Source organism: Drosophila erecta, unplaced genomic scaffold (assembly GCF_003286155.1).
Source record: "Drosophila erecta strain 14021-0224.00,06,07 unplaced genomic scaffold, DereRS2 tig00000092-arrow-pilon, whole genome shotgun sequence".
In the NCBI taxonomy this organism is placed as follows: Eukaryota; Metazoa; Arthropoda; class Insecta; order Diptera; family Drosophilidae; genus Drosophila; species Drosophila erecta.
In genome coordinates, this window is record NW_020825207.1 from 6,558,843 (window position 1) to 6,581,378 (window position 22,536).

The 22,536-nt window shown below is 45.6% G+C and overlaps 1 protein-coding gene across 1 annotated transcript in view; it reads left to right on the plus strand.

The window, feature by feature from the left end:
- LOC6549509 (irregular chiasm C-roughest protein) overlaps nt 1–21,291 on the plus strand; it is a 121,336-nt gene extending 100,045 nt beyond the window's left edge. The window contains exons 7-12 of the mRNA XM_001975695.3: nt 1–140; nt 628–757; nt 6,704–6,832; nt 7,246–7,446; nt 19,265–19,443; nt 19,508–21,291. Coding sequence (XP_001975731.3) covers nt 1–140; nt 628–757; nt 6,704–6,832; nt 7,246–7,446; nt 19,265–19,443; nt 19,508–19,813 — 1,085 coding nt within the window. The 3' untranslated portion in view covers nt 19,814–21,291. The remainder of the gene's footprint in view (nt 141–627; nt 758–6,703; nt 6,833–7,245; nt 7,447–19,264; nt 19,444–19,507) is intronic.
- The last annotated feature ends 1,245 nt before the right edge of the window (nt 21,292–22,536 follow it).

The window sequence follows — 22,536 nt, forward strand, 5'->3', positions numbered from 1 at the left end:
ACACGCCCTCCTTCGCCATTTCCCGCACACCTGGCTTCGGGTATCCACTCCGCGAGGGCATCGAAGTTAGCCTCAAGTGCGACGTGGACTCCAATCCGCCCAGCACGCCCCGCTGGCAGAAGGACGATGGTGACACGCCGGTAAGTTGGCCTCCAGGAATGGATGCACGGCGAGAGACTGCGTATCTATTCGTGGAGCTGTACTTTAGTTAAATACTAGTTTTAAAACAGTCAACTAAATTCAAATTCGAATTTACTTCAATTATTACCAAAGTTGAGCAGTCCCAAAAATATCCAGCTCAAGTTGTAGCTCCTCATTTAGCGCCCGCATTTTATGCAACTGCATTTGTTTTCAGTGTAAGGTGCGTGGACCTCGTGCATTCGTAGGCCGCCCACCGGAGCTCGGCCTTTTGTGTGATTTTTGGCTGAGGAGCAAGTTTTAAATGGATTTTCGTGCAGGCCGAGAAACTTGTGCGAAACTATTTGCCTTGCCTTAATTACCAAAAATTGTTTACGCATAACGAGCCAAACTCATTTCCCACTCCCCGCTCCCCGCTCCCATTTCCCATTTCCCGATGCCACTGGAAGTGCCAGCACGCTCTGATTTCCCACTTCTCGATCATTGCAGGTGCCGCAAACGGGCGATGGTTTCCTCAACTTCACATCGATAAGGCGTGAACACTCCGGCTGGTACAAGTGCACGTCCCGGCACCTCAACTTTCAGTACTCGTCGATTGGCTATTACCTCAGTGTGCGATGTAAGTATCCGCGGAGCCAATAAAATCGTAAATTAGACCGCGTATGCGTGAAATTGCCTTAAAAATGGCGCGTGATAATATTTTGCCCATTAGTTTGTGTCGAAAAAAGCGCCCAAAAAATCGGCAAACATTTTACGACAGCCGCACATGGCGCTCAGCTGAGGACAATATTCGGTGTGATTTTTCGGGGATGTTCTTGCCACTTGGCGAGGCGCCTTGTGGCCTTGTGGCGCCACCCCTGTCATATGCAAAATGTGGCAAATTTCATTGGCATTGGCAGTGGCAGTGGCATTGGCATTGAGAGTGGGTCGCTTTTCCTTTGCTATTTATGCTTACGCGCCATTTTGCTGTCAATATTTTCCCGTTTGCGGGCTGGGATTTTGGTCCTTGTTATTTGCCAAGGGTTTGGGGTGGAGAGCACTTTATGCGCCCAGCGCATGTTAATGCTGGTAAATATTTTTATTGAATTTGCGCCTCTGACGGGCGGCGGCCTAAAAGCCGCCATCAAGCCGCCCAATCGAATTATATAACTCGAGAACTCGAGAAACTGAAAAACTGAAAAACCCATTTGCAGCCTCATTAGGCGGCCAATTGCAATCGATTGCAAAGCGGAGCGGCGCTCAAGGAATCGAGAAATTGCACTTGGTGGTGCCGAAATCCATCTTCCCAAAAACCCGCCCATCCATCATGACCGCAAAGGGAGCAGCCGCACTAGAGGAATAAAATATTGGTAATAACAACTTGACAAAGTGTTGCCACTTTTTATGCCGACGCAGGGATCAGGCTGGTGTTCCATTCCCATCCTCCCCAGGGAGAGATTTTTTCGCCACTCCTGACAGCCGCCTGTCGCTGCTCATTATGGGAAAACAAATGCTTTATTAATAAAACAAACAAAAAAGAAAATGTGCGGCCGAAAAGGCCAAGAAGTGACGGAGACGGCCGCCCCATCGACATTATCGATGATTGATGGGGAGCGCCAGGGAAAAAGTGGCAAAGAAAACTTTTCCTCTGCATTTTCCAGCGAAATCTAATTGTGAGAGACGCTGAGCTGGCAACATGTTAAGCACATAAATCAATTTGTAAAACGTTTTATCGAACTCGAGCGCCCGCCGACGAAGCAAACGGCCCGAATTGCCGAAATGGCAAATCCAACTGGCATCCAAACCCCATTTGTGACAACAGGCGTTCCTTCTCTCTATGTGTGTACCTATAAGACATAAGATATGGCAGTAACACAGACACGACTCGCCTGTCATAAACTATAAAACAGCTGCTAGACCCATGATAAATGGCGGCCGAGGAGCATTTTTGAGGCAGCCGGAGGATGGCACAAATTTAAGTCGCTGGAAAAGCAACCAAAAAAGGAAAAAAAACTGAAAAAAACCGAAAAAAAAGAAGGAAAAACTGATAAATCGCATTTAAGTGAGGGAAGCTACGCGGCACCAGATTCCCAAATCCCAGACAGACGTTTGAATGCGGGCTTAATTGCTGACGATATGTTTCCTCCTCCGAATCCTCCGCCATTGAGGTGGAAAATGGCGGCGAGCAGCGGGAGTACAGGTAGCAGGAAAGCAAAGGAAAACTTCGCTGTCGACAACAACGAGGACAACGCTGACAAACTGCAATGAAAAAGCAATCAGCGTTGCCCAACCGAACGCGGAAAAAATGGGAAAATGGGAAAACGCAGGGGCAGGATGCGGACTGTGGAATGCGGAATGCGGAGGGCCCACAAAAGTAGGCAATTTGACGCAGTTGCTCAAACTTTTCTGCGCCGGCCACTTTCGCGTGATTGATTCGCCCGTCTGGAGCACGGAGATCCCCATTGGAGGAGCTCACAGCTCGGAACTCGGAACTCGGGACACCGGACACGGCGAGCTTGTTAAAACGTCGCTAATTTGACACGTACGTCAACAGGAGCGACGAGCCGGGACGCCAAGGTCCTTCGCGCCCTCGTCCTCGGCCTCGTCCTCGTCCTTCAAGTGGGCCACGTTCAGGTATCACATAAGCCACGGCCATTGACCAAAGTTCTGTTTGCCAGCCTCATTAATGAGTTAAAGTTCTCATTGCGGCTAATTAATGTGGAGAGCCTTGCACGCCGTTTGCTCGAACAATGTGCAATTAGTGAAAGTTTCCCAACTTGAGCAGTTTATGTGGCAAACAGGTACTTCAAAAACTCGCACAGCGAATCAGAAGCCGCTTTTAATAGTGAGTTTATTACTTTGACTTTGCGCAGCAACCTGAGGATTTAGAGGATTATGTTTAGTGGCGTAATAAGATTAGTGTTTTCTGGGCACTGAAATCCCGATTAGCTTGCTACACTTTTAAGCTATGCCCAAATACATATTAACCATTTATAACTGGAGAGTGGACTCCCAGGACAACTGAAATCACCGCCCAAATCACCTAATTCCCCAGGGTCACTTTTGCGGCTAAGCCAGCCAGCGAATCCATGTGCAAATTGCACTCGCCTGGCAGGGAACTAATTTGCCCAGCCAACTGCTAAGAAAATGCACCACCAGGAGCACAAGGACTCTGCCACATTGTCAACCACTCAGGAGAAGAGGCAAACACATCCTTTGAAGCGGCAGCCGAACGAGTCCCTGTGGATGCAGGACATTCGAGCCGTGTCGAAACGAAGGCGAATTACAATAAAATCTAATTCTACACGCTGTCGCAAGCATTTCGATGGCGAGCCATTTCTTACGGCCCAACTGCGCCGATTTGCAGAGTCCTGGGCCATGTTATCCATTATCCTTTGTCATGCTGGTTATCGCGGTTTAACTTGATTGTTTATTTCGCCCTTATCCTGGCGAGTGCTCGCATGTCCTTTGGCCCACTTGAATTTCTGTGTTTATCGGCGCGCACGATTATTAGTTTTTTGTTTTTTGTTTGCTGCGCCTTTGTTTTTATGGCCAGCGATTATGTTTCGGTATGTGTTGGAGGGTCGCTCGTCCTTCGGCTTGAAGATTTTCAATAAAATTTTATTTGTCCCTGCCCCAGATGAAATCGAAACTCATTTCGGCTGGGCGCCCTCGCTTCTGGACAACTTGAGCAAATATTAAAAACTCGTTGCGGACAAATGTCTTGCCGTAAAGTATTTTTTATGGCCGCAAAGTTTTCTCCGACACAAACGGAAATTTGTCGAGAGATTATCTTTTATGGATATGATGGCGCAAGTCACAGTGCCCTGCCCCACCAATTTGCATGGCCCCTGCCCCTCAAACGAACCTCTTATGTTCCGGCATCTGGAAAGAAAAATACCCTGTTTTCTTGCATCCACTGCAATCATCTTCAATTTCAACTCATTGCAAATTAATCGCGTGTTCGCTGAAAGTCCTGTAAATTCTGCTGGTGGGTGGGGGAAATTAAAATTTATAACCAAGGCACAAATGCAATCACAGCAGCCCGAGAGTTTACTCTCAGCCGCTTCCGCTGGCTGTTTATGCAGCTTGTAAGTTAAGCTGATTGTATTCCACGATGCTGATGATGATGATGCTGCATCTCGTCGGCCTCCTTCATATTCATGACTAACTGCGAAGATGCAGAGCCAGCGGAAAAATGCAAATTAATCTTCGGCGCGGGCAGGAGTGCTAATGAAAATTGCAAGCGAAAAAAGTGGGCAAGTACCCTTCAGCGGGCGGAATTTAATTCCTCACCCACCTACGGCATCCCCATCGAGAGTGAAACTTTGCAGTTTGCTGAAGGATTTATGGATCACGCCGGTCCGTCATATTCACACTCTGGCCAGGGGACGGGATGTGTCGACACATCAATACACTCTGCACGGCAAGGGACTCGGCACTTCTCATGGGAGCTCTGAAAGTGACAGGCCACCCATTCAGCCACCCACCCATTCATCCACCCACCAGCCAGAGTTCCTGAAGGCGAAACGCCAACATGGCTGATGATGATGCGTTATGATTAATGATTGGTGGCCAGAATCGGTCCGGGCCCGGCATATTGATTCCCCTTGTTTGCATTAGTGTTTACTGTTTGCCCTTCGTATTTGCCGTTGTTATGAGTTGGGATTTATTCGAGTGTGCCCCGCATCCAAAGATGGTCGGCAGCATCACTTTCTCCCCAGCCTTTCAAGGACCTTTCGCTCTCAATCTCCTCCAGTGTCGCCACATGGGCGGTACTCGATGCCCATTTGTTTGCCCCTGTTTATTTGTTTTCCTTTGCTTCTTTCCCCCAAATGGTTATGAATGGCCATTCAGCAAAATATGCGTGAAACAAGTGCCCAAATTAAGAATGCGAGCGTGTGTGTGGAAAAAGTTGGGGAAAATATTGAAAGAGTTTCATTTTCTGCGGCGAAGCGAGAAGGGAATTGATTTCTAAGCCGAGTACCTCGAGCGTGGGAGCGTCTAAGTGTTTCCTTTAATAATGCTCCTTTGACAGTCTGCACCCATACCATTACTTACTCCTTTGTCAGCCGTTTGAAGGGCTACTTTCACTGTAAAAATTCATTTATTTACGTATTTATTGTCTAGCTGTAGTAGCTTTAAGTTACTGTTTCACTTCAGTAATTTTTCACTCGCTGTTATAGATACTTTTCTTATCGCTTCGCCCCGAAACACGCCTGCAGCTTTTTCCAAATGACAAATGTCTGTCAGTTGAGCTCATTAGACATTTTCGCCGGGGTATCGAGACGGAGTGCAGAGGGCTCTTATTTCAGTCCCGGCCAGAATGCGAGTGCCCGATCCCCTGCTGGCCATTGAAGTTGTCAATTTGAGCGACGCCGCCCTTGTTCGCCTTTGTGCTGGGCAATAAAAAATTTTATAACTACGTGATTTTGACTAAGTAACACGCCCTTCGTCCTGCGAGGGGCGGACTTTGCCATTGTCAGCAATAAAATCCCCGCTCGTGGAGGGTTGATTGACATGCGACGAAGGGTCTCTGCAGGCGAAAGGAGCTTACAATTAATTGTCTCTCGCTCGCTCACTCACACGCACACTCTCGCAAGGGTCCTTGGAAAATCTCGGTTCGCAGGACTCGCAACTTTGGGCTTTCTCCTTCGATTAGCTGGAGGTCGCCCAGTAATTAGTAGTTTCTGTTGATTGGCGGCTCACTTTTGAGTCTGCTAATTTGCCGCTGGCCCGAGGAGCATTTAAGGGCACAAGTCCCCGGGTTTCTCGCCAAGATCCGCCGCCATTGTCCCCAACATCGCTTTTTTCCTCCGCCCGGTCGCCACTTGGCAACTTATTGTTATGATATCCGGCGGCAGACAAAGGACTCGCTACCTGGCCGCATACTTTTGGGCACATGTCAGGGCAAATTGTTATTTATGCCGTAATATGAATGGCGTCATAAAGTACGCCTCACAAAGGACGCCCTTTAAAGCCATCTTGCAGGCAAGGAGAGTGAAAAATATGCGAGTATGTGCTCCACCCGCCTTGCAAATTAGAATGGAGCATCGTTATGGCTTCTTTACCCCCAATATCCCACCCCATTGCTCCGCCCGCCGGAAACGAGCATAAAATATATGTATTTATGAATTTGCGGCAGGGAAGATTGCAGCTCAGGCAATTTTCCAGCTAGCTGAGCAGCGATTTTCACTCTTAGTTGCCATCAAAACGGAAGTGACAACTCATTGCGGAGTGACTCAGGTGTTCGCAGCGCGTCAGCAATTTGTTGCTGGCTCTGTCACTGAAATATTGTCACATTTGACAATTGCCAACAGCCCTCGGATTTGCACGGCCACAGAATTACCGTGTTTTATGAACAGTTCAGGGACTTACGCTGTTTTTCTGTTATATTACAAGTAAGAGTTGTATTAATATTACGAGCAAAGGCTAATGAGTTTTCAAATAACTTATACTTTAAGGATACGGGTACTTGTATGTATTTACCACTTTTATTTCCCGTGTAGCGTGTCCTTGGGCCACATGTGGCCTGGAGTTTGCAGCCCTAACTGACGGCTTCTGCTTTCGTCCTTTATCTTTGCAGTTGATTCGGTGGATGTGACCTCCGAGCCGGATGATCAGGATGTTTCCGTGGCAGCTGCCTCGCACAATCCCAACAAGGGCCAGCTGGAAGTGCAGCTGGGCGGAGCGGTAACCCTGCAGTGTCCGCAAGGTAAGCGTTGGCTGGATGGCCAACTAGCCACTTTCGAGTTCCCGTTGGCCAGGCACTTCAAAGGAAGTGGCGGCTTTTTGGTGGAGGCGGCGCACAAAAAACTGCCGAGTTCGTGGCCCATTTAGAGTGATAAATGCGTCTGGGCTGTAATTACGTTTACAGTTTACTTTCGTTCGATCGAAAGGACGAGTCGTGGCCTTTTGTGCGCCTCTTCATTAATTAGCGCAATTGGAAATTAATTATGCGTGCAATTTACTTTGCTCGCTTTTCGGCCAAATGGCTAGCATAGACAAATGGCTCGCTGTCTGTGGCAGTGACGCATCAATTAAAGAAATTAAAACTTGCGTGTCGAGTGCCTGGGAAGTCAATTAATTAAATCATGGCCCGGCTTTCATCTCTCCTCCTCGTTCTAGGCTCCCTGGGCTGCTGGTCCCACTTGGACCCCATTTCGGCCCGGTTACGTGGCCTTGGCTACGGCAGCAGCCAGCCCACCGGCCAGTTCTCGCTCAAGGACGTCATGTACCAGGATGCGGGCATGTACAAGTGTGTGGGCCAGTCGCCCACCAACAAGAAGAAGCTGGAGGTCCTGCAGAGCGTCACGGTCTCCGTGAAGGGTGAGTGATCCAACAGATACTACTACCTAATCATCTTCGCGTTGGAGAACCGATAGCGGATTGCTGGATACTACTTTGCAGCAGGAGCCAGTTGGATTGGCACAATTAATATGTGCACATAAGTACATTTATTATTTAAATGCAAGGCCATAAAGTTTATGAAGTAATTGGTTTGGGAATTTATATACTTTGCGGTCACCTGAGAGTTAGTCACACTTTGCTATGATACACCCTTTAACCCCGCAGCCCAATCGATGAATCCGAAGTTGTAGAAGCACCGGAAAATTGGGTGTGGCCCAGTTTCACCAGGGTTTTCCCCACTTTTTGTGGGGGTGGGCGGGCGCTGGGTGGTTTTTCCGAATGGGTGGCTGCTCAGGTGACAGCGAGGAGTTAAAAACATTAAAAACTTTGACAGCAGTTTCGGGACACGGCAGAGCCGGGGAAAACAAATGAAAAGTTTTATTTTCTTGCTGTCAGAAGTTCGACATTTTACTTTGCATGTGATTTTCCCCAACGCTTTCGTCCTTTTTCCCCAGTTTCCACAGTTCTCCACTCTGCTCCTTTATAGTCGGGCTTATCGTTCGCTCTCTTGTCGCATTGACACTTGTCAAAATCTTTGCCTGGGCGTGTGGAAAACGACGCATGATTGATGACATTGCGAAAGGCAATTCCAATCAGCTTGCGCACTTCCTTCAGTCTCTTGCCGGTCTTGCCGTTCTTGCCGGTTTTATTAAGTATACGACACGAGTGCTGGGGAATTTGAAAGAAAAATTGGAAATCATGCTGCCGGAAATTAAGGAAAATGCGTTAGCTTTGACTTCGCACCACCTCCACTCGTCCACCAGTCCACTTGTCTGCTCCGCCCCAGCAAAGCGCATTAAGTTGTCTTGAGGCGAAAGCCAAGTGGACATTGAGACAATAAAACTTGCCAAGTGGTCGGTAGGGGAGGGGTGGTCTGCTGAAAGGGGTGGGTCTGCCAGGAGCAGGATGAGTTGAGGACCTGGCTTACCCTCGAGTGCAATCCAAACATGAAACAGCTCACAGCTCTGCTCCACACAGTGGCTCCCAGATCTCCGGACGAGCGAAGCCAAGCAATCAAACAATGTCCTTGCTCCTCGAGAACCCAGAACCCAGAACCCAAAGTGGGTGGTGGGTGGTCGGTGTTCTACACGAAATGGAGACACTTATAATGCTCCCGCATGCAATTTCAAGGTAAGACAGTTTGTCATTAAAACTGCGAAATTGAGTGCTAGATAAACAAAATACCAGGCAGCCAGGCAGGTGGAAAACTGGGGTGACGTGGTAGGGACTCCGAGTTGGGACAAGCGTCGCAGCTAACACTTAACGCAAATAAACAAGCGAGTGGAGTGGGCAGGTGGGTGGGAGCGTGAAATAGTCATATTTATCAAGTGGCAGACGGCAAAAGGATAGCCAGGCTGCAGTCAAAGTCGACAGGATAATGGAGAAACCCAACGGGGAGAGGGAAGAATTGAAGGCAGAGCAGCCATACAATAGATTAAATTCACAGCCCAGCAGCAAAGAGCGAAGAAAATGCTCCTCTGCCAGGAGTTGTGTGTGTGTGCCAGGATACCATGAGATGCCTTAGTTACTTCCACTATTTGTGTTTGCTTGTAAAATTAAACAAAATACAAAGACCAACTCCGGAAAAGTTGTCCTCGCCTGTCTGCAAAGTTTCGCAGTTTTTTCAAAGCAAAGAGCACCGAAAAAATGTGTATCTCGATTGTCATTTATGATGTCCGCTGGTCACAGTTGTATTTTCGGCCAACATCTCCAATCGTTCTCGCTTTACAAGTTGCACATTTTTGTAAGTATTCCTAAGGGTAAAAAATAAGGGAAGTGACTTATATAAATACTATTTTGTTACACTTAAACTGCGACATAAAGCAAGCAAACCAGTAGATAGATTTATTAGACCTTGCATTTAAGATACAATTAGTAGCTGAACTGAAAACTTACAGGTGGCTTACTCATTTTCTTACCAAGAAGTAACATCTGAAAGAGATGTTATCGAGGGCCATTGGGTTTCATTTGAAGCAGCCAAGCAATAACGATAGAACCTCATAATCGCTCCCCAAACCGTGAGCTGCACTGATTACCTGTCCGTAATTACCAAGTCAAATGGAGAAGGCCAAAAAGCGATGACAAAGGGATTACTATGGCCTCAATCATTTGCTTCGTTGACATTTTTGATTAGTCCGAGCGGCGGGGATCTTCATTATGCATATGAAAGTTTTGTGGCCCCTTTGTTTCCTGGGCTCTCGTAATGAACTCGTGACTTAAAATTGCAGCCCGTGTTGCCTTCACGCTTCGTTTAAGCCAGAAAAAAGCTGCTAGCTGCTGGTGGGCGGAAATTATGCAACAAATAAGCAAAGGAGCTGCTGCTGCTGCTGCTGCTGCTGCACCTACTTGCATATGCAGCTACTTGAGGAGCGGGCTGTGAGTAAAATAAATGTGCATATGAATTTTGAAGAAAGCCAAAGGATTCGCGGCGGCCCCAATGCAAAGTGCACTTACTTACCCACACTAACGCGCGCATCGAGTATCTGTGTGCGCCCAAATTTATGCTTGTGTTAAAGTTTAGTGCGTGTGCTGGGCAAAAAGTTTTGCAGCAAGAACTTGAGCAACAGCAGCTGCAAAAATGTTCAGCACTCACACAAATTAAATAACAATTTTCCCTCACAATTTCGCCATCTTTTTGGTTTCTTTTTGCCCTCGTTCGCTGTCGTTAACTTTATGTGGGCGTTTTCTTGTTGACAGTGTGTTAGTGTGTGCCTGTGCGTGTGTGTGCATGTGTGTGCCGGGCGGCGGGGGCGTGGCAGCCATGCATATGTTAACTGGCAGTTGGCAAAAGTAGCTCAGTAGTAGACTCTGCCATCTCCGCAGCGCAATTTTAAGTAATTTAAACAAATGCAGCGAAAAGTTGCGGCAAAGTAGATTTTAATAAGGAATATCCATAAGTAGACTTAAAGTAAGGGGAAGCGGCAATGCAATATTAGGTAATATTTTTGTATACTGTAGCATTTATAGTCATCGCTCTAAATGTGACACTTCGCAAATTAAATGAAAAGCCCAATGATTCTGTGGCGTTTCGAAGATCCATCCATCCATTTTGTCACCTCCTTAGCCATTTTCCCGGCATAATGGCAACCACCCTCGTAATGATTATTTGCGGAATTTTCATTACGAGCCCAGGGATCCAAGGAACCAAGGAAAGTACAATGAGTGCCAAGCTCGGCCTGTTTTAATAAAAGCTTTTCCACGCATATTCCACGCTTAATTTAGACCAAGAATCGCGGCCCCTCAAGCGATACGAGAACATAAATATTGCTTTATGTCCTGGCCCACTCGAATCGCCCCGCCCACAACTTCAGCCCTCCATTTCTGGCCATTCCATTCTTGGCCCTGTTTTATGCATGCTAATTTGTAATATGCATGTTGCTCGCTTTTGATCAACGCACGAGCAGGAAATATTTTCGCATTTTTCCATTTTCCATGCGTAATTTTTCTTCTTGGCAAATTTGCTTTCGGAATTTGCCGCGTTCGCCAGCAAATATTGCTTTGTTTCTACTCATTAGGTTTGGAGTTCGGGGTTGGCAATTTTTATTCTCGCATTTTTTTTTTTGCTTCTTGCGGGCCCTTTTCATAAAATATGCGAACGAATTTTTTGCGCCCCTTCGCTTTTCATTTGTGCCTCATTTAAATGGCAATTTACTGCGCCCTGCGACGAAGATTTTAAAGGCAGCCGGAATTTTCACAGCAGCTGCGCTAAATTGCATGTTAAATGCTACTCGGCCCACCTCCCCCTAAAAAAAAAATGGAAATACAAAACGATCTTGAGCATTAGATAAACGTTTTCGAAATGAATTTGCCAGTGGGGTTGAAACGAATTAAAAACTTCAAAGTCTTCGCATGAGGAATCCCAGGGGAAACTCTCTCGATTGGTAAATAGTTTAACCACTGTCTGAAAATACTTTGAAGTACGATTGGGGATTTGAAAATAATTTGATTTCGGTCCGGCAATTTGTTGGAAAAGCCTGCACTTCGATTTCCGATTGATTTGCTGGGTAAATATACCCAACTTTTTCTAATTATGAGCAGCCCAATGTCTCAGTTTCCTGCGCACAAACGGGGATGTGGCATTCGAAATAGTTTTCCCCGAAAAGCCAAAGAAAAACATTTGCCCGAATGCAATTTTGCAACTTTTCCGCACTCATTACAGTCGTCCTTGCGCCATGTTGTCAACAGTTTTGTGTCCTTTTCGGTGTGTTGTCTTTTGCACAGAGCGCACTCAAGCATTAATTTTTACGCTTCAATTTTCCTGCAAAACACACACATCCAAGCGCACACACACACGCACAGTCGGAGCTAAAAAATTGTTGACTAAATTATAATTTTGCATATGTGTGTTGCCGGCTCTTTTCCAATTTCTCTGTGCGGGTGGCTGTCTGGAGTCGTTAGTTAAAATATGAAGTCAGAAACTTGTCATCAAAAACACCCCGGAAAGCTAAAAAATGGCTGCCAAGGCAGCATGCAGAAACTTTTCAGACAGTTGCAGAAATCATTTTTGGCCATTTCCACAAGCGAGAGCGAGCGGGACGGACGAGGCGCGAGCGGGATGGCATCATCAGATCTGCCCATTTTGTCCCGTTCTGGTCAGATCTGACTTTTTTAAGACTGCTTATAATTTTGATTAACTTAAGACTTCATTTTTTAACACAACTACTGATAATTAATTTGCTACAGCTAAAAATATACAGAAACTCTGTAAGATATAATAAAAGGTTTCTGCTCTTAAAAAACGTATTTAAACTTAAAATTTGCATAGCTACATTAAGAAAATATACATAGAGCTTTACAGAGCACAGTGTTAATTACATATTGTTTATTTTAATATGATTTTGCCATGTTTACCTTGGTTTATTGTGCCTGGTTTTAAATTGGTAGTTGACAGCACTGATGTGCAGCTTCTGGTTTTCGGTCTGTCTCCAGCTGCAGCGGAAATGAGCTGAAAAAGTTGTGCAAATAGACGCCACCAGACGTGGCCATGTCGCCAGTGGACCAGTCGACCAGACGACCCACCACCCACTGCCAGACTGCCAGCCAAATCCACCGGATGCGAGCAGTAAAACAATCTGACAGCATTCTGTGTGACCTTCGAGGGGCCGAAATCAAGACTAATTCGCGCCACTTGACCAATTCGCACTTGGCCTGTAAAAATATTAGCAAATTGCAGTTGATTTCCGCACTTGAGCATGCAAATTCCGCGCCACAAGACGTCGAGTGGTGCCAGCAGGAGGAGATTGGCTGGCTGCTTTTGTTTTGTATGGTTTGCCTTGGATTGCCTTGGTTTGGCTTGGTTTGGTTGGGCTTGAATTGAGTTGGAGTGTGATGTCAACCCCTTTCGGGAACACCAGCCGCCAATTGTGCCCAGCGGCAGCCGCATTCGCGGGCTTTGCACCAAACTAATAAGTGGGCTGCTGAGAGGCGGCTGAGTTCGAGTTCCAGTTGCGCTATAACGATGTCAACCCTCCACTGGCTTCCAGTGGATTGGGAATGGGATTGGGATTGGGACTGGGATCGGGATCGGGAGACGGGTGCAGTGCAGTCTTAATGGGCTGAGCAGAGAGCTGGATTTAAATGCCTCATTACTGCCGTCGAAATAAGTGCGAGTTTGGTGTCCCCATGCGGATTTCAAAGGATAATGAGCTGTCCACGCGTGTTTTTTGGGGCCGGTCAATGGCCCTGGTATTATAACTCAAATGCATATTTTAATTGCATTGCGCTGGGCAGGAAGTGCATATAAAAATGTCGGACATTGTGCGCAGCGTGCAAAGTAATTAAACGCCGTCGCCACAAAGCTAATAAAAATGTCAAATGTCAGGCGATAAAGCATAGGCCTGCCAGACTCACACACCCACACCCACGCCCCGCCATGCCCACCCATTTGGGGCGGGGGCGGGTGCGGGGGCGGTGGGCGTGTCTGGCTGGCATTCGCCATAACCGCAAACATTGCCGCCGTACGCCGCACTGGACACGCAATTTTATCAGGCGCCTACGTAAATAACCGAGCGAATCTGAGAGGTCCTGGCGCCAGGTGCGGTTGGTTTTCCGGGGGGTGGGGGATGACCCTGGGGTCACTTAACTGCCTAAGCCCTTAACCCTTGACCACCAGATCCTGGGCCCACTCCGATTGACAATCGCAAATGAACGTCCGATTGCAGAAAGCCAACTCACACTAGTTGGAATTTTCGAAATATGCTGGATGACTTTGGGCAAAAGGGACATAATTTGGGCTAAAAGCTTGTTGACTAGAAAAAGCACTTGACTGCACAGTTTCCGAAACTGAATTTAGTTTTTCATCTGGCTTATCACAAAACGTAGATTCTGCTCGAGCTCGCATTTGTGACCTGAAAAATTCAGCAATCCTTTGATTTTCACAAAGATGATGGGTTATTTTTCGCATTCGCATAAGTCGTACGTCTCAGTGACGACTCAATAATCCATAGATATTTGGTATACCAAGACTTGGCCAAATGTTGCGCATATCAGGCCTAAATGAACGTTCGATTCTATTAAACTTTGCCATTGCGCAGACTTCACTTTCATCTCGCTCGACCATAATTCTGTGTGTTTACCAACATCACTTAAAAGTTTTCTGACATCTCACTTTCACGGCCCAGCGTCGGCAAACAAAAATGCAAAAATTTATTAAATTTACAAGTGGCAGGTAGCCTGGAAAATAGGGCGGGCCGACACAAGGTGGGCGGCGCGTCCTGCCAACTTGCAACTTGGCAAGCTGCAGGACAGAGTCGGGCCAAAACCGAAAACTTTAAGTGGCACATGTGAAGCGATTTTTGGCAACTTGTGCAATTTGCAATAGCTGCAGGGGGATTGAAGAGGGAGGAGCAGAGGCGGACTGTCTCAAATTGGGTTGCTGTTTCATGCGAAGCCGAGGCTGTTCATCCAAAGTTCGGTTCTGTGCACACACGTCTCTACGTATTTGGCAAACTTTGCCGGTCCCGGCCAAAGTATCTACGTATCCGTGTATCTGCAAGTTGCAATCTTGCTGCCAGGCAAAAGTTGCCAACCAGCCACTCATTTGATATTGAAAGTGAAAGAGCATATTTAAATACGTAAACTACGGTGGGGTTAGGGCTCCAGCTCCAGCTCCAGCTCCAAACCCATCCCATCCCATTCAGCTTTACATGCTGGCTTAATTTGTGTTGACAACATCGCCAGCCATAGAAGCGCGCTTTGTAAATTTCCAAGATTTGGGTTACAGATATTTACACGAGTGTGTGGATGAGCACACACTGGCTCTGAATGGGAACTGCGAAAAAAGAGCTAACCCTGGCATAACCAGAGCTGCACTTTACCTCCACCATATATCAATCTCCGTCTAGATCTCGCTCCGGCCAGGTCCTTTCGCCACTTAGAGGTCATCGCAGCATCAAAGTTTGTTTGGTCACTCCTAATGGCCCAGTTCTCCTCTTTTGGCTTTTCAGACCGGTTGTAGTTGTCCCCGAGCAATTGACTTTGAAGTCGACATACTTGAAGGGATTTCAATTAGGCGAAGTAAAGTATGTTACAGGTGTATGGGTGCTCATTCGTGCACGGCAAAAAATAATCAAAACTCGACTATCAGTCATGGGTCCCAAACAATTGTAGCAAATAAGACGCACTTCTTCCTATTATGAGTACAGACTCTTTTCTTTCTCTGCGCAAGCAGATTCCACTGAAAATCCCCAGAATGACAAGAGGTGAGTAGGTGAGTCCTGGGATCTGCCAGTAAAACGCGTGCTTCGACTCTTAAGAGCGCAGTAAACCACGGAACACAAGATTACTTGGCAAAGTTTGCAACCTTTTGGCTAAGAACAGGCGACACGGTTTCGCCCAGTGCCCTCATTAATTTTTGAGCAGCTTAGGCCGGGCCGAAAAGTTGCCGAACTTAAGATAAATGCCAGGAAGCCTTGGACCCGGTCGCAAGTGGCATCCTTCACTGGGTTAACTTGTCATCGCGGTGATCAATAATTCAGCAGCCACCTCGTCGACAATAAATTCAATTAAAAGCGCCCAAAGGTGCGCCCTGTGCAATTGGAAACTGGCCATTGGCAAGTGACAAATGGCAAACTAAAAGCGGGAACAACCCGCTAATCCCTTCTTGATTGCTCAGCCCGGTCACGTAGTTTCAATTTGAGCCTCGGTCCTCAGTCCTCGGTCCTCGGTTTGTTTTGTTTTTTGAACGCCCAGTGAATTCAATGGTTTTCAGTACACAACCGAGCCGGGCAGTTGGTAATTTTATTTGCAGCTTTTTGCATTAAGTGCACACAATGTTTATTAATTATTCAGGGGCAGTACAGGGAACGAACCAGTGGCTTGCCTGCTTTTCCAGTCCGCCTTGGATCCCCGTCCAGTTTCGGTGGCCGTGCTGTTGCTCCTCGGGCAACCATTGCATAATTGAATATTATGATTGTTATTTTCACTTGCTGCCTGTCGGATTGCTGTTATCTGGCACTCGCCCTCTTCCCGTGGAGCCCTGCATAGCTAATACCATTTGCCGGACTCTGGGCCGGATTTTAAGGCGCAGTCGGAGGAGTCCGAGGTTTCCTGGCCCCCGGGGGCATGTTTGCCAAGCTGTTTAGGTCTTCTGGCGCCGCTCACCTGTAATTGCCGGCTCTAATCTGAGCCGTTATGCCATCTCGTTGGCATTTTGGCACCCACAACTGCCCATTAAAATGATACCCAGGAGAAATCACATTTTGCGGAGGCTTTTAATTTACAACTGTATGAAATCTTGAATTATAATTATATATATACACAACTAATTACTTAGTATGGTATAAAGCACGCTAATGATATGTCTTGCATACTTTTAGACACCTTCTGGTGGATTTTTCGCTTGATAAAACATTTAGAATTTTGTATTGTTAATACTAGTATAATACTATCCCGCCACTTTTCGAAATAAGTTTTCCCTGTGCGTTTGAGACCGTTTAAAAGTGTTGCCAAATTTGGCTGGCTTAATGTAATTACACGTTGCGTTGGTCCATTGCCCAAAGAGTTGCTTTGGCGGTTCTGTTCCTCTTTCCACGTTGGCCCAATGAAATTTGCATGTTTTTGCCCACTTTCGGGCACTAGACAACTTTTCCTGCCAGCATTTACAGCTGCAACAGCTGAAAATAAATATTTAAACAATAACAGCAACTTTGCATGTTCTACAATTGTTGCAACAACAATGGCAGTGCTAAAGGGGAGCAGACGCAGCGAAGTCCTGCAGTCCAAAATAATAAAGTTTTACGGCTGAAAATTACTCAATTCCCGTTGCCCGAAAAAGCTAACTTAATTTTTCGTAGTTGCCTTTTGTGCGAAAACTTTGCAAAGAGGTGAGGCAACAACAACTGCCACAACGAGGGGGCAAACGCTTTACAACACTTTGGTTGAGGAGTGGCAGCTGCTTTTTGGAGCTCAGGACCTTACTCCATTGATTGCGCGTCGCTGAAAGCTGTTGTCCTTCTTTTTCCCCGTCATTTTGCATTCTTTGGGCACCAGACAGTGCTGGAAAGTGCTCTCGAAAGCACGAAAATAAATAATAAGAACCGAAACAATAATTGAGTTTTCGTATTCACTCGTGAACGGCAATCACTTGTTGGCTCGTCCGAATATGAAAGATGAACCACAAAGTTTTTCGGGTAGCTCTGCTACACATTCAACTTGGGTCCATAGCCCAGCGAGTCTTGATTTCCTATTTTAAAGTTTAGCGCAGAGAGGCGGATTGCGAATAACATATACAAACCCTGCAGTTGGGCATGAAATAGTGTAATATAGTCCTTATCCACAATAAAATATTCTTCTAGTGCTGGCAAATATTTCAGTACTAGATTGCCCAATCCGCAATCTGAAGAAGAGAACAGTAGGTTCAATAAGTATCCATTTGAATGAACTTCGGTAGGAGATGCGCCCCCAATTGGCGGAGATGCGCCTTCAGTTGCAGCGCCGTTTTCATCGCCTTCGGACTTTTCATCGCCGTCCAATGTCCGTACATGTGGCACGAAAAGGAGCTGGAGTTTCTGTGTCCCCATATGGTCATGTTCCCGTAATTGTTAAGAATTTCACAGCCACCATGGCTACTGGAGCCAGAGAGGGTGAAAAACGGCGCCTTGTTTTCGGCCATGTAATTGTTTTTCATTGGCTTGGTTCTACTCTATAAATTGAGTATTTTCCAGCCGCTTTTTCTGCGATATTAATGGTATTTCTCGCAGGGATTGTCTGCGAAGCCATATTATTTATAACGAATAGATGCAAAGCATTTTCATGCGATGCCATCGCCCCAACTACGGGCAATACGAAACTCATTTCTATTTGGCGCCCCCGGGTGGACCGAGTGGAAATCAAATTAAAAGTCGCACCAATGACCAAAGCACTGACCTTGGGGGCACAGTCGACAACCATCCACCTGGGCTCTGGGGTAAAATGCTTGCACACGGTTCACCGGCTGCAAATCAAAATAGAATTTAAATCTCTTTGAGAGCCCTGTGAATGGGATGCTAAGGCCGGGTAAGAGCCTCATGCAAAAATCATTTTTGGCTGTCAAATAAATTACACTTTTTCCTCGGGGAAAAGGATGGGGCCGGGGCTGAGCAGGACTCGGCAAAATGGCGTTGAACGCATAATTTGGCAGGCAGACACAACCCTGGCGCACTTGTTTTAATTGATTTTACAGTTAGTCGCCCAGGAGCCTGGCGAAAATGGGGGTTTTTCTGGTTATACATTTGCGAGTGTCGAACGGAGTTCTTCGATTTGTTTTTGTTTGTGTCTGCCTTCTGCCTTCTGCCTCTTCCGCCCAACCTGACACTCATTTGCACTTAACACTTTCGACCATTTTGTTTGCCGGCTCGCCATTGCTTCAGAAGTTTATTTGGCAACCCTACTCCAACCCCACTCCATTCAATAGGTCTCTGTCTCTTGGCGATGATGAGGAAAATTGCAAAATTTCGAGCCTCACGATAATTAAATATGCTGTGGAACAACGGACGAGGTGGCCAGAAAGGAATGGGTTGGCCCATGTGTCTAATTGGATTGTCGCAGTGTTGGCCAACATCGTGAGGCTTTGGCATCTCACAGAGATAATCCCCTACTGTGGGCACACGGCCCACATAAGTTCCACCAAATTCGCTTTGGCGCAAACTTTTTAATGAAGTTTTGGCGTTCTTGGGCCAACTTTTCCTTTGGCCCCACGACATGTTGTTCCCTATTTATTTTGATTTTTCCCACTCCCAGCCAAGCGTTTACTTTTCCAGAGGTGCATCTCCTTGTCCTTGTCGAGCTTCTGTGGCAGTAAGTGGCACATTTGTCGGGTGATACGCTTTTAATTAGTGGCGATGGCTACGGCATTGCTGATGGCATTGGTGGTGGTAACGGTGGCCGTAAACTTTTCGCCATGGCTTTAATTGCAGCTGATGCGAGGCGAAACAAACTTGGCAACGGCGTACAGTTGCGCCGGAATTGGCTTAGCATGTGTGAAGTGCGACGTAGAAGGCTTACAGAAGTTTCCTTGGGGAATCTCGGTGCAAAAAGTTCCATGGAACTGGCTAACGAGCCAAGGCTGCTCCAACTGGGGGGCAAAATCACTAAAGTTTCCAAGAGCGATTCTGCTTTGCTAATCCGCCTCGTTCTCATGTCCGCTGATCAGTTGCTGGCTTAAATCCTTCTTCATCTATCTAAGATTAGGACTTAACATTTATTTTAAGTGCTTGGGTAATAATAATATTAATAATTTCGCCATTTCTTGTATTTCTAGGCGCTCCCACAGTCATGGCATTGAATGCCACGCCCGTTGCCTATCCGGGATCACCGCTGCACCTTAACGTGGAGTTCTGTGCCAATCCGCCGGCTCATGCCGCTCGATGGTTGCACGGAGATCGTGTCTTCACGCCCGGAAATCAGTACGGCAGTACGGTGCTGGCCTATGCGGTGAAGGTGAGTGATGGTGGTGCAGGTGTAATCCCTGATGGAGGTGTAATGGATTTTCCTTCATTCGCAGGATCTGCCCACGCCCTTCTGCAAGGAGGCGCGACTCACCTACGTCAGCATGCACGAAAGGGTTCCAAGGACCTTCTACTTCATAGTTTCCACGCCAGGTGGCGTTGCGGAGGCGATCTTCAACGTGAACTTCACCAAGCGGCACCGCCAGCTGTCGAACTCCATCGACGACGATGAGGAGGAGGAGCTCAACCGCCCGGAGCAGATCCACTTTCCCGTCTTCAATGCCAGTTCCGGCGATGGGCGTGGCTGGTGGGCGCTGATGTTGGCCCTGGTTTTAGCCTTTGCAACTAGAAACAGCCACTAGATTTAGATGGGACCCTGTGAGCGTGAAAGTTGATTGAATGATTTCTTTGGGAGTGACTGACGCCTTTACTACACCGATTGTTCTATGTAATCTAACCCCCTATGGCTAAGCAATTGTATGGATTTACCCAGTTACTCGACATTACCACGTGAACTATGCTACACTACTACTCTCTATATAGCAATACATATGTGTATCTGTAACCGATTTAGCCAAGCATCCAAATTGCCCTAGTCTAAGAGCCCAGGCCCATCAGTATCCCAGAAAAACCCACTTTTCTAGATCCCCAAAAGGAACCGACTCTTTAACCCTAAGCAATTCGAATATTTTTACTGTAACCCCTAGCTGTAACTGTAACTGTAACTGTAATGGTAACTGTAACTGTAACTGTAACCCTATCGCTGTATGTCAATGTGTATGAGTGTGCGCTTAACTTAAATGCCAAAGCCAGAAGTCGTAAGGAAAAGTTTACAATTCTTTGGAGAGAAACATTGTTATAAAGTTGATTATTGCGAATACTTTAAGTTCCTTTTCGACGAGGAGGAGATCTCGAGAAAGCGACTGATTTTGTTAAATATTTTGAGGATGTTTAGAACTAAAAAGCACGAGGAGAGAACCTATAGTTTAAAATTGTACATGAAGAAGTCAGAGACGAAGTAATACTTACCAGGCACGAACAAATTCCTTCCATTTGAAAAGTTTGCCCCGAGCAAAGAAACTGTAAGATATTTTGGGAAATCAAATTAAGCGTATGATCAAAAGAGTTTTAACCTAAACGAATTGGGTTTTATTCGGCATTAAACCGCACCTTATCATTTCATTATCAGTTTCCAATCGTTTGAAAGGACCAAAAACGAATTCACGAACGTTTTCATTTACTACGAATATTTTTATAACACAAACGTAAGCATATTTATATAGCCCCAAAACAAATGAAAGACCCTCCACATAAGCGATATTTGTAAATAAATGTTCAAGTAGAGAATTGCTCAAACCAAAACGTAAAGGCAAATAAAATACAAAATATGATATGAAAAGTGTTAAATGTTGTTCGAACGCCAAACTTAAGCGACTAAAATATCATATGTAGCGGTTCCACGAGTAAACTAAACAATAATGTATGTAAAATAAAGCAACACACAGCCACTGAAAACTTTAATTATCAGCTATTGTAAAATATTTCAGTTTAAGGATCAGCAATGTGCCAGCGAAATCGAAATTGAAATTGAAATCGAGATCGAGATCGAGATCGAGATCGTTTGCTTGCCACAGAATTTGTTGTACAAAGCCCAAGCTTTTGTAATTTATTTCTTAGTCGATCTAAGCTTCAGATTATTCTATATCCTATGCGCAATACATACAAATATATATATATCCATATATATATATATATATATATATATCGGTAGGCTAAGCGATCAATGTAAAAACCAGAAATACTTAGAAGAACCTAACGCCAATTTAAGCCACAGCAAAATTACATTTGCAGAGTTCCAAGAATTCTGACAAAGAGCGGAGGAGAGCATTGTAAGATGATAAGTTTAAATTGAGGTTTAATTAATTATTAATATGAGGATATGAAGATATTAAGATATGCAGAGGAGTGGTGAATGTGTGTACCCTATGTATAGTTCAGTTTAGTGATTTAGAGAGTCATTTTTTTCGCTCCTTGGGTTCATTGTCAGCTGAAAATTGCGAAACTGTAATACCAAAGCAAGCAAACACGTCGTCATGTTAACTAACTAATAAATTACTAAACAAGTGAATTACTAAGCAAATGTATTTATGATTCATTGTGTTGGTAGTATTTACAAGGTATAATTTATAAACAAAGCCAACAAACAAACAAACCAACATATATGTATGACTAAAGAAAATACTAGCCCCTAAGTGCAACACAAACCGAATGTGGCAAATTAATTTTAAACCAATGAGTAATTACGATAATTGCGATATGAGAGACAGAATGTTCATCTGTAGTGCAAAATGTTTGGATAGTGCGGTCGAGAGGGGACACTATTAACCCATACAATTACGATTACAAATACAAATACAAATGCAAATACGAGATACAACAATACGTGTTACAATAAGCAGAATCGGTTTACATATATAAGACATAGGCCCAAGAGAAATGTAAGCAACCACCACCAACAAAACACTTTTAGCCGTAAACGCAGCCTCGGCGATCTGGCCACAAATTTAGCCATCTACGAGCGGAAGGTATATGATAGAAGGATGATACCCCGTACAACAGAATCAAAAACTAACTCTTAAGCGACCCGTTCACTGCCCAGCAACGCAGTAACTCCGCATTCTTGGCAACAGGCGGACAGCAAAACTGTTACATTTAAGCCAACTTCGCAGGGCAATTGGCCAGGTTGAGAAGGCAGGAAGGTCGGAAGGTCGGAAGATCGGGGCTGGGCAGCCTGCCGAGGAAATTTACAAGTTTAAGTGACAAAGCAACAAAAGAAAATAGCCAATTTAGCATAAAGTAAAACACAAGCCGAGCAGAATGCAAATAAAAATGCAGATAAAAATGAATGGCAAGGGGAGCGGCAAACAGCAAGCAAACAAGACAAACGAACAAACAAACAAACAAACACCACACACACGACACACCACACAGAAATGAAAATGAACATGGAATAAAATTTAAAAGCAGAGAAATGCAACAAAACGTAAATTACTTTAACTGGGTGATGGCGGTGGAGGTGGTCCAA